Source organism: Macaca nemestrina, chromosome 7 (genome assembly GCF_043159975.1).
Source record: "Macaca nemestrina isolate mMacNem1 chromosome 7, mMacNem.hap1, whole genome shotgun sequence".
Lineage (NCBI taxonomy): Eukaryota > Metazoa > Chordata > Mammalia > Primates > Cercopithecidae > Macaca > Macaca nemestrina.
The window spans coordinates 36,371,636-36,387,026 of NC_092131.1; the positions used below are offsets into that span (position 1 = coordinate 36,371,636).

Here is a 15,391-nt window from a genome sequence, read left to right on the forward strand (position 1 = left end):
GACCCTGCCTGAGACTTAGCCACAGTGAAGTCAGGAATGCATTAGGCAGCCAAATGGAAACTACCTGATAAGAGGCTGAGTGACAGCCAGCTCAGCAGGGCCACACCCTGGTGCTAGAGGATAAATTACATCTGACACTGATGTACTCCTTCAACAAGAAGACTTGCTTTAAGGTTCTGATTAGGAAAAATGAGTTAGTCTGCTAATTTCAGTGAATCAAAGTTGCCTATTATAAGACAGAGTTGTTTGTTTAGATATGTTTTATACTATATAAAAGTATAAATAACAATTTTTAAAATGTACAGTTTATACTTTACAGAGCTTAATTTCTGCTCCAAATTTTGTTATCCAGAGCCATTACTAGTGGTATATTATCATATTGTAACAAATTGCCCGTCTGACTTGAAAATTCTAAGTTGTGTGGCCCAAGAAAAGTTCTTACAGTAGGCACTCTGTGTAACTGACTTCCATTGGACAACTTCCTGGATTAACCACTGCTCATCATTCCCCTGCAAACCACGCTGATGAATACCCAGTGGCACCAGCAGTCTAGTGGGTGATCCCTCGTGCCATACATACTTTCTGCTCCCACCAGCTGGACCTCATGCTGACAAAGAGCGGGCTGTTTATACCATTTGACTTGCTATTTTAATTCTGAAATTTAATTATGAAAGCTGATGAAATATGAGTACAAAAGATAAACGTTGTTCCTACTAAAAACTAAGGCTTTACTACAGACTTAATAAAGGCAAGTCATTAAAAAGAAAGCTGTTGGATTAAATGTGGGCAGGACAGCTACGATAAAATGAGAAAAAAGTTATGAAATCTAAGATTTTGTACTCAGATTGTGTTGTTAGTCTCTCTGTTTTTATTCTTATGGTTTAGCCTATTAACACAATGAAGAATTTAAAAGAGTAGAATCATTGTCAGAGAAAAGCCTTTGGCCTCACAAGAGTTTGGCAAACATATTCTTACATGTTTTAATGACAATAAAACAGCTTAAATGTATACTTTTTAAAAATTCCCTGCTTGAGTTGATATTTTCAATTCACTAGTTCCAATTATGCTGGGTAAAAGGGTATTTTCCATGCTTCAAATTAGTAACTACTGGATTAGTGACTATTAGATTTATGAGGTTATTATGAACAAACAGGATTAATCTGGAATGTAAGCATTCACATTTTTATTGCAGACTTTTGAAAGATAAAATACTTTAAGATTCTCCATCTCTTTAACCTAGCAGAGATCAGAGAACAGTGATTAAGAACATGACCGTTCAGACAGCCTGGCTCCAACATCTACTAGCTCCATGAGAGCCTATCACTTAAGCCTCAGTTTTCTCAACTGGAAAACAAGGTTAACAATAGTACCTACCCTCCTGGGCGTTAAGAAATTGAAATGAGAAAATGTGGCATAGCAAATGCCTAGTACAGTGCCTGGTACACAATAAGTACCCAAAATGTTCATTATTATAATGATGTTATTATAGTGCCTAATAGGAAAAAAGTACCCATAACTACATAAATTAGATTATAACTAGTATGTTTCAGTGTCAGTTTTGGGTGGAGGCCATTTTGCCTCCACCTATTGACAGCTCAGAAACACCTGCAGAACATTTGCGCAGGTGCAGTAAAGCAGGGGTTCTCAGCTAGGGGTTAGTTTACCTCCTAAGAGACGTTTGGCAATGCCTGAAGACATTTTAGGCTGTCACAACTAGAGGGAGGAGGAAAACCTACTGGCATTGATAGTGTGGAAACCAGGGATGCTGCTAAGCATCCTACATCCTACAATGCACAGGACAGCCCCCGTCTCCACCCCACCCCAACAAAGAATCATCTCTTCCCCAAATGCCAAGTTGGCAAGAATGAGAAACCTTGGACCTTAAAGGACAGTGTAAGAGAGATGTAATTTCTAAAATATGAACTTCAGAAAATTATTCTGAGAAGATAAATGTTTAAAAATGACATCGGGGTATGCAAAACAATTTTGATTCCAAGACCCACACCATAGATATGTAGGAATTTAGTCACGAGACAAGATTTTTTCCGTCAATAAAGCCTTCTGGAATGGGATCTATCATGTAACATTAAGATATGTTTTACTCTAAAGCAATTGTTATAAAGCTATGAGTACTAGATTTGAAACTAAACTTCACTCAGAAGAATAAATTTAAATACCATTCAAAACCCCAAAACAGTGGAAATCAAAACACTGCGGGAGTAGTTTGCAGACTGGGAGCCTCTCGCCACAAGCCTCTTCACTTGGCTGCAGAGATGACTGATCTAGCTAATGGACACAGAGGTACGTCCTTCGTGGATGGTCATCCCGTTTCCTCATTTGCCTCTCTGGATAACTTAAACTCATTCCTTAATTAATGCTGCTCAAAAAGCTTGTAAGAGTTCACTTATACTACTTACTTTTCAGTAAATCACAATGGTCTTTCTTAAAAGTATGAGATAAAACTGTGTATAAAGTGTAATCTCAACTATATATATATATTTTTTTCTTTTTCTTTTTCTTTTTTTACTCTCTCACTCAAAGAAAAGATTAGAAAGGAAGTGGCCCTTCTGTCAAAGGTACTTCTCTCTTCAGTGCCTTTTCTACTCAAAGACCTAGATTTGATTCTTGGCACTGAGATCTATTGGCTCTGTGACTTCTGTCAAATAATGTAATTTGTTTTCACAATATTTCCTATAAATGGACAGGAATATGTTATAATTCCCGCCTACTGATGACAACATTGAAGCAGCAAAGACATGGTTCCTGTACTTACTGAGAAAGTGTTAAAAAATGAAAGAAGCATTAAAACTGTTTTTGCAATCCTTAAAAAATAGCTATATTTTAAATATTTTCAACTTGGTACATTTATCCCTAAAGGTGACACAGCAAATCTACTATATAACAAAGACTAACATTTCAACCGCTAAGTCAAAGGGGCTTTTTATTTGTAAAAGTACTATTTAATATACAAGACATTTGTATATCTGAAAGGGGAAAGTAACTCAAAAAATGCAAGAAGAAATAAATTGAGCAAATGGCTATCGAGCTATTTTACCATCAAGAAAGATAACGAAGACATGCAAATCTTATGCCACATTGCTAATATCTTAATATACAATACTTCAGAAAGTACGGCAAAAGAAAATGTAAGAAATAAAGGATCTCTACTTACCCTTCTGGTAGAAAAATTTTCTATAATAGTATGCACCCAGATCTACGTGTTCCACGATGTATCTTTTCACTCTATCTAGGTGCAACACCAAGTTCTCCTTGGGCACTTCAAGTACTGCCACTCCTGCATTTGTGCAGTGGGAACTAAGTGTAGACTCAAAGGAGGCACTTTCACATCCACTAAAGGAGCCAGAATTTGATTTTGAAAGGCTGATTTTCCTCTCCCCTTCTCCACCTATCTCATTCCGAAAATATGGACAGCTCATTACAAGCTCATTGCTTTTATCATCTCCCTGGTCCATGCTGAGGCTTCCTTTGGAATTCAGGTCCTCTGTGCTGCCCATTGGGGAGCTAAAACTGGCTGAATGAGACAGAGGTCCAGAGACCAAGGATGCCACGGCAGCTGCGGAAGCTCCAGTGGTGGTGTTTCTCCTCTTAATAACATTGTGCCTGTTCATAATTGCCTCATTCAAATCAAATAATATACTCTGGACATCATAGTGGGCAAAGCACTTTGGACATGTCCAGGGCCTGACAGAGTCTTCTGATCGGTTATCTTCAAGATCTGATGACTTCCCAAGTTCTTCACCTTTGGCATTGCGCAATTTACGAAAAATAGATGAGTCTCCAGTTTCAGATTTTGAACGTCGCTTGAGTGGTTTTTCCCTTTCCTTAAAAAGCCTGAGGTTCTCTCTCTGTGAGATAGGCCCGTCTATAACATCCAAAGAGAAACCAGAACCCTTGCTACCACCAGTAATGAGAAAGTCACTGAGCTTGGTTGGAGTTGGACCTCTATCAGATTTGTCATCTTTGTAGCCCTTTAACAAATCAAAAAAGCTTTCTCCAGACGTTCCCTGTTTATCAATTGAAGATGTGCTACCATATTCCCTGTGCAGTGATGGTCCAGTCTTGTATGTAGGTGAGATACATTCATCAAAGCTATCCACATCAAGTTCACTTATGGTGATATCACTGTTGCTTCGCTGCCGTATTCTGCGAAGAGCTTTTCTGGGGGAGCTGGGGTAGGCTTCAGGCATGAGAAATCTGGAGTCCATGTTCTCCGACGGTCTTGTCTTGTTTTTCAGCGTGTTCTGTATGCTTTTCAGCATGGCTGAGTCATTGGAATTGAGGCTAACAGAACTTCCCTGACTCACAGGACTGCTTTTGGAGGACAGGCTATCAAGGCAACTTGAGGTTTCTATTTCCTGGCTTGAACGGCTAGATTCTTTTATGTTTTCCTTTCTTGGGGGCCAATCTGCAATCCTTGCTCTTACCCCCATCTTTGGGACTCCAGGGGTTGAGGTTATATGGTGAGAACCTTCACTTCGGGGGGGTCCTACAGGAGCCATAACTGATGATCCTAAGCTGCCATTTTGGGACCGGAAGCGCCGCATGTAGAAATCATCAGTGTGGACTTTGGGGGTGCCATCTGTGCCAACAACAGAGGCCCTGTCAGTGGCAAGGGGCCTTTCTGTCTGTGACCGTTTCAAGCTGGTCATGATGTAAAAGCAAGTAGACTTAAATCCCTGCAGCAAGGACCATCATATCTGTGTTTTAAATGTGCACTTCCCTTTTGGAGAATGGCTTCTAGAAAATACAACAGTTGCATGAGATCTTAATCTTTTTCATTTAAAAGATTAAATGATGCTTTCTTTGTAAAGCACTGAAAATTTGGAACTCCTAAACGTTATAATCCACAACAGTTTCTTTGCTTCACTTTAACAGAGGGCTTTCTTTCAGAAAAAACTGAATGGAACTTGTATTACTGAGACTCTGTGGTTGCCATAATCCCATGCTTTCTCTAAAACAGAAAAGGATAATTTGAATTAGCAGATAAATACATCTAAAAACAAACATGCAATTGTCAAAACCAGATACATAAAAATAAAAGACTCAATAATGGATTGGGATTCACAGTTCCAAAATCCATATTTTCAGTAAAGCATGTTTGAAAGAAAGGAAGAAAGTAAAATTCATTTGATAAAATCCATAATTTATATTCTAAAAAAAAAGACCACTAAGACTTCATCTTAATTGAACTGTTTCATAAAATGGGGGGTAGGGGGAGGGGTACATCTTGTTCTGGATATCATGGCTCCTGCCCAAAGTAGAGACTTTTGCTCCAATGACCTCTAAAAATGTAGAACATCATGAGCTACTGTGATAACCAGAAGTTTGAGATGTAACCAAGTGAATAAGATAATTAGAGCAACACAGTTTTTTGACAAAAGTAAAAACTGAAAAATGACTTTACTGAATATGCTGCAACAATCACTTTTTAACTCCCCTATTCCAAAATTAATACATGTTTTTTGTTTCCTTACAAAGGCTTAACATAGTTGGCAAAAACAAATACAGCAGAAAAAAAATAAATAAATAAAAAGGGTTTTCCCGGAGCCATTATATCCATTAGCACTCTTCTGTATTTTCCTCTACTTTATTACTTACCGAGACGAGGATATTGCAGAATGAATCCAGCATTCACCACCACCTCTTCCCAAGCTCTCCTTAGTTTCTTGTACTCTTAAAAGCTAGAAGTATCTCACTAATGAACAAAATGCCTGCATTTCCTTATGCAGTACAACCTACTCCACCCCATCAGTGCTAATTTATGAAGACGGCAGAAACAAAACACAGCTCTGGGTGGCCCTCTCCATATCCCCAACAGATTACAGAGAACTGTTAGCATCCTTCCAGGTGACGGGCATGGAAATGAACTTCCTCATGAGCACGTCAGGCAGGAGGCAGGAGACACAGATTCTGAGTACAAAATTCTGCATGGTTGCGTACATTCTGAAAAGAAAGGCAGAGGCTCCTTTTCCAAGACTCCACAAATTACACAAGAGGTGGCCTTTAAATTCTTGCCAAATACATGTTTGGAAAGATGCTGCTGAACCAGCACTGAGCTGACAGGGCGGCATTGTCTACAAATCACAGCTCTGACACCCGAGGACGACCCGCACTTGCTGCACTCTCCACTCAATGGTAACAAGCACTTACTTCCACGATAATTAAGCATCTCCCTAGTCGGCTTCCTGCCTCCAAGGCAGGCGCTTTCATTTCTCTTGCAGCACACAGCATCATTTTAGAAGACTCACTGCTATTTAAAGGCTGGAACACGTAGGGGTGTTTCAAAAAAAAAAAAGCATGCTGCCTGCAGAATGCAGGGCCAGGCAAGCTCTGGCTGGGCTCGTGCTGGCTGGGTCTGTGGAGCCATTCAGATAAATGCCAATTGTTTTCACTAGCACTCCTCTTCACCGTCTTTTGTAAAAGGGATAATAGTTTTGCACTGCTACCTAATTAAACCTGGCTTTTGAGCTTTCTAGATACCTCTACTGTCAGATTGCTATTATTCCCTTTACATTCCAGAACTTTACATGTTCCTCTTTCAATGATAACCCTTCAAGTGACAAAACATGCTAACTGTTGCTTCCGAGGATATCAAAGGACAGCATGTATGGCCACGGCAAAGGTTTAAGAAGTGATTCTCATAAAATGGAAGGAAAATGGATCAACTGAACCAAAATGCAAACACCTGTTCATCTTCCAAAAAGCTGATTATTTCAATGAATACTCTATATGGCATAAATAATAATTCTAAGTAGATTCTTATAAAAATTAGATGCTTTCAACATTTCTCACAATCTCACAGAAATCCAAATAAATCATCTTTCATTCCCAAAACATTCATTCTCTAAAAGGACAACACACCAATCCCACCACGATAAAAACTCTTGCCACATTTCATTTGCCTTAGAAAATACTTTACTGCAGAACTGTCTTTCTTAGTAGATGTGAAGTAATTTCCATTATAGGAGGAAACTAAAAGCTGGCAGTAAAATACAAGAAATAAAACTGACTTGGAAATGCTCAGTCTCCACCATCAGTATTTCTCTTCCAAACCATCTCATATAGTTCCAATATTTTTAATGAGTTTATAAAATCTTATTTTTAAATATAAAAATTTCTTACCAATTCAAAAGAAATTTCAAGACTCCCATTACATTATATAACAACGACTCAATGTTTTCTCTTCATTTCAAAATATAGACGAGCACATGGGAGAGAAAGAAGCCACGTTTTAATGGCCTGTAAAAACTGATGAGGTTCGAGATGGGCAATTATGTTAAATAACAGATTTTTTTTCAGTCATAAGGACCTTCCTTTCTTTGTATTTTTTCCTCCCTCTCATTTTCCATCTCCCTCCCTCTCTCCCTTTTTTCATTCTTATTTATGGCATCAAACCCCTTTGGGGTACAATATAAACTTTGGGCACTGACTAGTATATATGGAAATATACATGCTTTGCACTTATTAAACTGCCAGTCAAAAATAATGCTGTCCATCGATGTGTATCATATGATGACAGCTCAATAATACCTTAACACCTATTCCTCAGGGTAGGCGGAAACAGCAAACCTATGTTGACAATGATTAGCAACTCTCTTAAATATCAGCAAACCTAAGTACCAATACGGTAAAAAGCAATAGAATTAAACAGAAGAGCAATACGAATTCACAGCATGTCACCTCCATCTGTTGAAAGAGCAGGCTATATAAAATTTTTTCTTATTACATGTTTAATTTTACAGCTCTAGATACTATTTAAGTCTATGGTAGATCCATGTAGCTAGAACACTAATTCTATCTAGAGGGCCCATAGTTTAGTTTAATGAGTTCAATTCAACTAGTTTCATCACTCAACATCTCTCACAACCTAACCCACCATTCTTCCAGAAGAAATGCTTCCTCCTGTCTTCTAAATCACTCCCTATGTTTCTGTAGTGTCTTCTGAGCATGGACCATACATCCAACAGTCCCTCCTTCAAGGAAAGCTCCAGGTGTAGCGGGGAGACACAGAGAAGCAAGAAGATGACGGGGGATGCATGGGTCATGCCTCCTTCCTATACACTTTCCATTTTGATTGTAAGCTCTTTAATAACAGGAACTATCTCCTGGTGGGACTAGTTGTACCACAGTAGGTCAGTCATTTAGACATCAAGTCCCTGAGAATGCTGAAAGTGGAACCTCTCATGGGACCTCTTGATTGCTAAAAAGCCCTTGTCAGTCTGGCTCTGTGAAGTATCTGCACTCCCGAACCCATCCTCCACCTTGAACCTCTCTTTTCTGGACCTCTGCGATAACCATGTGCTTCTTCATTTTCTCTCGCCTCTTTTTGCCCACTACTCAGTCTTCAGTTGGGGTCCATTGAAAAGCTAGTGATTGCAGGGTGGTGTCTATGGTTTACTTCTCTTACCATTTTTCATATTTCTGGAAGGGGGATAAAGGGCATTTTTATCAGGATGCATGTGAGCACTAAGTGTATTAGGATGAGACAGAAGCATGGGTCCACTGGAGTAATAATATCACTGTGGAAAGCAGAGTGTTGATTCGGTTGGATCACATTTGTCTGTGCAGCTGAACAAAGGCAGAATAATTAAGTTACCTGCTGGAAATCTGCATGGCAACCAGTGCTCTCTCTGGTGATACTGTAGGTGCCTGCAGCTTTAAATATCATCTCTATGCTGTTACCGCCAAATCTCTGGTCGTGATCTCCAGTAAACTCCAGATTATTAAAAATAGAGGTAGATGCCCATTTGATATCTTCTTTATTTACCTATTTTACAATGAATTAATCAACAAGCACAATGATGAAAAAAAATTTTTTTTCAAGAAATGATTAAGTGGTAAGGAAGGGAGCACAGTAATTCAAGGAATAGAATGAAAGAAACAACATCGTGCCAAGGGCATAAAGAGCAGTTTAAAGGTTACACAAGAAGATGTGGGAAGGGGGTGGGGTTGGCGGAACACTACAGTTCCTGTCGTCAAAGAATTACAGTGCAATATGGTAGCGTCACCAGAAAGATGTAGCGTTCCTCATCAAATACTTCCACATTCCAAAATGAGATCTTCTCAGATTCTTTAATTGGTATAGCCTAAAATACAACACCAGTTCTCAATGTTTCAGGGCAATAGAAGGAACTGTGCTGATGAATAACTATTCAAATGCCCCAATAATCCAGAGATATACCCTACAGAAGTATTTATGAAAATGTCCAGGCCCAGCACAGTGGTTTGTGCCTGTAATCCCAGCATTTTAGAAGGCCAAGGCAGGCGGATGGCTTGAGCCCAGGAATTTGAGACCAGCCTAGGTAACATGGTAATACCCAGGCTCTTAAAAAAAAAAAAAAAAAAAAAAAAAAAATAGAAATAGTTTTTGAAGTTGTGCACACAGACTTAGAATGCCTATAAATATTCTTACTTCAGAATGTAATAGAACACTATTTAAAAACAGAAATATAACTTCACCGTACTTGAATATTAGATGAGCTAAGATAATCAAATAAAGCAAACTATTTTCTTTACATCCCTTCTTGGCTTTCCTGAATTCCACTCACATTACATAAAAGTCGCATCTCAGACAGAAGGGATGGCTCACTCTTTCAAGTTAGCCTGAAACACATCTTAGTGCAAGCCATGGATAATTTAAGATTTATGAATTAGCACGCAACTTTTTAGAATGGAATTTCTACCTCCTTTCATTTCCGTATTCTCCCTTCAACAAAAAGCAGGAAGAGTTGAGAAAAACAGTTGATAAATCTAGTTCCTGCTCTCCTACTGTTTCACTCTCTGAAGGAGACAACACTAACGGAAACAAAGTAGAGTCAAAAAAACTTGTGGTAAAATTAACAAAGTGCATACAAAAGTTATAGATACAAAACATGTAACATGATAAAGCCATATTTAAATATAGAGATAAGAAAACAGCTTAAAATGTGCCTGTTTGGATAGAGGAAGGATCAAAAGGGAAAACCACATTTTCTTCCCACTCACCCTCCTAATTAAAAAAGTTCAGAAGGTTACGCTTTAAAGGTTTTGTTAAGCTTGAATATAGTTTGTATAGCTGAAGATGAAGGAAAGAACACAAAAGTTTGGCAGAAAGTTTGAGGGCAGAAGAAGAATGACAGAATAAAGAATGCTGGAACAAGTTACATGGTGGAATAATAATAATTATTATTATATTATATGTTAATTATAATACATATTAAATTTTATTTAATATATTAATTATATTATTATATTAATACACAATTTTTATATAATTATATATAATATATAATATAATAAATATATATTAATTATAATATATTAAATTATATATTACATATATTATATATTATAATAATAAATATAATAATTATTATTATTTGAGACAGGGTCTTGCTCTGTCACCCAGGCTGGTGTTCAGTTGTATGATAATGGCTCACTGCAGCCTTGAACTCCCAGGCTCAAGTGATCCTCCCACCTTGGCCTCTTGAGTAGCTAGGACTACAAACGTGCCTCACCATGCTTGGTTAATTTTTTTTTTTTTTTTGAGACGGAGTCTCGCTCTGTCACCCAGGCTGGAGTGCAGTGGTGCGATTTCGGCTCACTGCAAGCTCTGCCTCCCGGGTTCACGCCATTCTCCTGCCTCAGCCTCCCAAGTAGCTGGGACTACAGGCGCCCATCACCACACCCAACTAATTTTTTTGTATTTTTAGTAGAGACGGGATTTCACCGTGGTCTCAATCTCCTGACCTTGTGATCCGCCCGCCTCCACCTCCCAAAGTGCTGGAATTACAGGCGTGAGCCACCGCGCCCGGTCAGCTTGGTTAATTTTTAAATTTTTTTGTAGAAATAGGGTATTGCTATGTTGCCCAGGTTGATCTTTAACTCCTGGGTTCAAGGGATCCTACCAAAGTGCTGAGATTACAGGAGTAAGCCAGTGCACCCAACCTATGGTGGAATAATTGGTAAGTAGTAAATTGATTCAACAGCTGGCAAAATGAAGTACAGAAGTACATGTCAATGTTTATCTCTTATATTTAAATATGACTAATCTCATGCAATAAGCACATAATAAAATACCAAAGACCTAAGTTGGAAGAGCTTAAAGTAGGAAGGGCAAAAGGAGTAAAAGGCAGTAAGTAGAAAGGTAAAAGTGAAACAGAATTATTAGAGGAAAATAGTGTTTGAGGTGTGATAAGTTATAATAATACTTTAAAGGAAAACAAACCAAAAGTTCACTAACTCATTGTGGGCATTGAGAGTTTCCATGCCTGCCATCAGGATATCAAGAGACCAGATGAGACCAAAGAAGTAAATGAGTGTTTTTATCATAATTGTATGATAAAATACAACTACTATACATTTAAAATACATTAAAAAAACTAATTCACCCAATGCTGTAAATTGAACAACTGATTATCAAATCAAATCTGGTATTAAATAACTTATTACCAAATATATCTGGGGAAAGATGAATGTGAGAAATAGGTGCCCTGGGACAATCAGTAAATAACCAGCACACGAAGTGCTTGCCCATTTTCCCAAACTATGCTCAAATTCAAGTAACCCACGAAAAAGCATTCTGTAATTAAACAAGGCAGTAATACACTGTATATCACCTTGCTTAGGACATCTTGATATATGTTGGTCTATTAAAGCCTCCAAGAAACCTGCAGTCACAGTGGCTCCCGCCTATAATCCCAATACTTTGGGAGGCTGAGGTGGGAGGGTTTCTTAAGCCCAGGAGTTTGAGACCAGCCTGGGTAACATAGTGAGTTCCCATTATTTTTATTAAAAAACAGAAAACACCACCACCACCACCACCAATTTTGTTAAACTAAGAAATTTCTTAACTGATTTGACCATGGACTCACTTAAAAAAAAAAAAAAAAAAAAAAAAATCAAACATTTTATACCATGCATCCTATTGAACATAACTGGAGACAAGCAGGCCCATATTTCACAATACAGGATAAAAAAGAAACTGAACATACATTACAAATTTTGATATGTTTCAGATAGACAGATAGGCAGGCAGACAGATTAAAAGGGCAAAGTAAGTTCACGAAATAATTGACAATGTTTGTCTTTTGATTATGAGTATTTTTTTGTATTTGTCTATATTTTTTATTTTCTGAAATGAACATGTGTCACCTTCATAATCAGAAACAAAACTTATGAGAAAACAACCCATCTTTCTGTTGCTAAAAATATAAAATACAATCTGGGAATGCGGTATGATGACCACACGTTTAAATACTAATTCTAAGATACTATACTTTGTTAAACCTCCAACCATTCAAATCACCAAAAAAGTAACAATCCAACAGATGTCAGGTCTGTCCTGTAAGATGTTCTTGTGCTAAATCCCCTAATTAAAATGAAATCAAAGGCAGCTGTATAGAGAGTACTAAAGATTATAAGATTAGCAGTATTTATAGGATTTGAATAATTATTTCACATAGATGATCAACACAATTGCTTATATTTCCTCATTTACAGATGCTTTCCTTATATTTAATATTGACATAAAAGTTCCCTTGTGCCCAGCAGCCTTCACCTTGTCCCCTCCCAAGACTGCAGTGACCTAGGAACATCAGATGAAGGTACCTAAACAGAGCACAGGTTGCCATCATTAGTTCCCCTTTCCTGGGAAACATCTACTTTCATATGTATATTCTGTCCTTTTCAGTCCTTCTTCTGCAGGATTGAGGCTAACTTTGAAGAATGTCTCTATGTGGACTCACACCAACACCCTGGAGAGCTTCACTCAAGTGCTACATGGTATCAATGGCTCAAGGAATCCCATACTGGGGAAGAAGAATCTGGTAGTACTGATTTTCTTCTTTGAGGGCAGAAGGGAAAGCTATGAAGTCAGATTTACGTTAGATAAGCCATGAAAATTGTCTTTGATCCACATACAATGAACTCTGTAAAAAATGCAGCAGAGAATCTGCATCTCTAAGACAGATTTTCAGGCTGCTAACATTGGCGATTTGAGACAGTCACTGTCAGTGACACAGGGGGACCATCTCTACCCTCAAGTCTCTATTATCTAACTGGAAAAAGAAGACAAGTGTGTAGGCAACGGGAGGGGGCTCAGTAGGAAGGAGCACCACAAATGGCTTTAATAAGGATATAGCAGTTTTCTTATTTGAATATTTATGTTCCAAAAAGAATTTAAGAAACTGCACTTGAAAAAACACGTTTAAATTTAGCTCAGGAAAAAAGCAGAAAGGAGCATAAGAACAATAGATGAACATAATATCCAAACTATTATTAATCATGATTGATATCAACAGTAAGTGCATTTCCCTTAGCAGATTTTGAAATGCCACCCAAGAACCTAGAACGTAAAAGAAAAAAATTAAAATCACTCCACATTGCCTTAGCATGTCCTTAAATACAGACTGCAGACGATTCCTGTGTCTGTCTGACTGTACCATTCTCTCTGAGCATAACCTCTCTCCCTCAAGGGATCTAAGACAGCAGGACTCTCACCCATTTCATTTTCTCACACATGCTCATTCCTTTCCTTCAGTCCTCACCAGCACCCCAGGAGTACAGTTGACCCTTGAACAACACAGGTTTGAACAGGGAAGGCCACTTATCTGTAGATTTTTTTTCAGTAAATACACTAAAAAATATTTTGGAGAATTGTGACAAATTGAAAAAACTACATAGCCTAGAAATATACAGAAAAAAATCAATAAAAAGTCAGGAATGTCATGAATGCATAAAATACATGTAGATAATAGTCTATTTTATCGTTTACTATCATTGAAGATACATAAATCTACTTAAGGAGCTAAAATGTATCACAACTTATGCACAGAAAGATCATAAATGGTGCAGTCTGCAGCTGAGAGAAATGTACACAAATGTAAAGATGTAATATTCCATCATAACTGCATACAATTAATTGTAATACATATTGTACTCCTAAAATAATTTCATAGCCATATCCTGCTGCTATTGTGGTGAGCTCAAGTACTACAATTCTCCGATTAAAAACTAATCCTCTCCAGATGAGCAGTTCCTCTCTCTGATAAACTCCATGTCAGAGTAAAAAGTGACCTCTCGTGGTTCTGGTGTATTTTTCACGCTTAGTAAAATAGGTTAACCCCAAATAACACCATGGGACCCATATGAGGTGCCACTAGTGATGCTAAAAGTGCTCCCAAGAAGCAAAGTCAGGATTTTATAAGAAAGAGTTCGATAGTTTGATCTGTACCATGGACTGAAGTCTGCAGCTGCACTTGCCTGCCACGTCAGACAGACGAAGTAAATTTACGGTACTGACAAATACAGTAAAGTACTGCAAATGTATCTTTCTGATGATTTTCTTAATAACATTTTCTCTTCATTAGTTTACTTACTGTAAGAACACACTATATAATACATATAACATACAAACTATGTGTTCATTCACTGTTCATATTATCAGTAAGGCTCCTGGTCAACAGTAGGCTCTTAGTCAAGTCCTGGGGGAATCAAAAGTTATACTCAAATATTCAATTGCATGTGGGGTGGGAGTTTTGGTGCCACAACCTCTGCATTATTCAAAGGTTAACTGTATCTCCATTTTACGAATGAAGAAAGAGCATAGAGAGGTAAAGGAATGGTCAGGCCAGGTTCAGTGGCTCACAACTGTAATCCCAGCACTTTGGGAGGCCGAGGAGGGAGGATCGTTTCAGCTCAGGAGTTTGAGACCAGCGTGGACAACAAAGCAAGACCTTGTCTCTACTAACAAATAAAAAATAAAAAAAAAGTCCGGGAGCGGTGGCTCACGCCTGTAATTCCAGCACTTTGGGAGGCCAAGGTGGGCAGATCATGAGGTCAGGAGTTCAACACCAGCCTGGCCCACATGGTGAAACCCCTGTCTCTACTAAAAATACAAAAATTAGCCAGGCATGGTAGCGTGTGCCTGTAATCCCAGCTACTTGGGAGGCTTAGGCAGGAGAACTGCTTGAATCCGGGAGGCGGAGGCTGCAGTGAGGCAAGATCACACCACTGCACTCCAGCCTGGGTGCCAGAGCAAGACTCCGTCTTGGAGAAATAAAAAATAAAAAAAATTAGCCAGGCATAGTGGTGTGGTCCCAGCTATTCAGGAGGGCTGCTTGAGCTCAGAGGGTTTGAGGCTGGAATTAGCTGCCATTGGACCACTGCACTCCAGCCTGGGTGACAGAGCAAGACCGTTTCAAAAAAAAAAAATAAAAGTGCTCACTATATAGTGCACTCTCTCTCAATACTGGGCTAGTGGTTACAAAATTTATGGCAGAAAAACTGCTTTGAAAATATATTATAAAAGAAAAAAAGGCTCCCTTATAGCCTGTGTTCCACCTCTACAGTCCAACCCAGGCATGAATTTCTACATCCTGTGGAAATGGAT

The 15,391-nt window shown here is 38.4% G+C and overlaps 1 protein-coding gene across 15 annotated transcripts in view; it reads right to left on the minus strand.

The window, feature by feature from the left end:
• The window catches only part of LOC105494308 (signal induced proliferation associated 1 like 1), a 410,938-nt gene that overhangs the window by 143,440 nt on the left and 252,107 nt on the right, over positions 1-15,391 (minus strand). For 12 of the 15 annotated variants that reach the window (XM_071099945.1, XM_071099943.1, XM_071099944.1 and 9 more), the window contains one exon: positions 3,173-4,972. In XM_071099945.1, coding sequence (XP_070956046.1) covers positions 3,173-4,670 — 1,498 coding nt within the window. In that variant the 5' untranslated portion in view covers positions 4,671-4,972. Of the gene's footprint in view, positions 1-3,172; positions 4,973-5,619; positions 6,252-15,391 lie in introns of those variants that run through there. The other 3 variants (XM_011762630.3, XM_071099942.1, XM_024796724.2) reach the window with 3 other exon arrangements.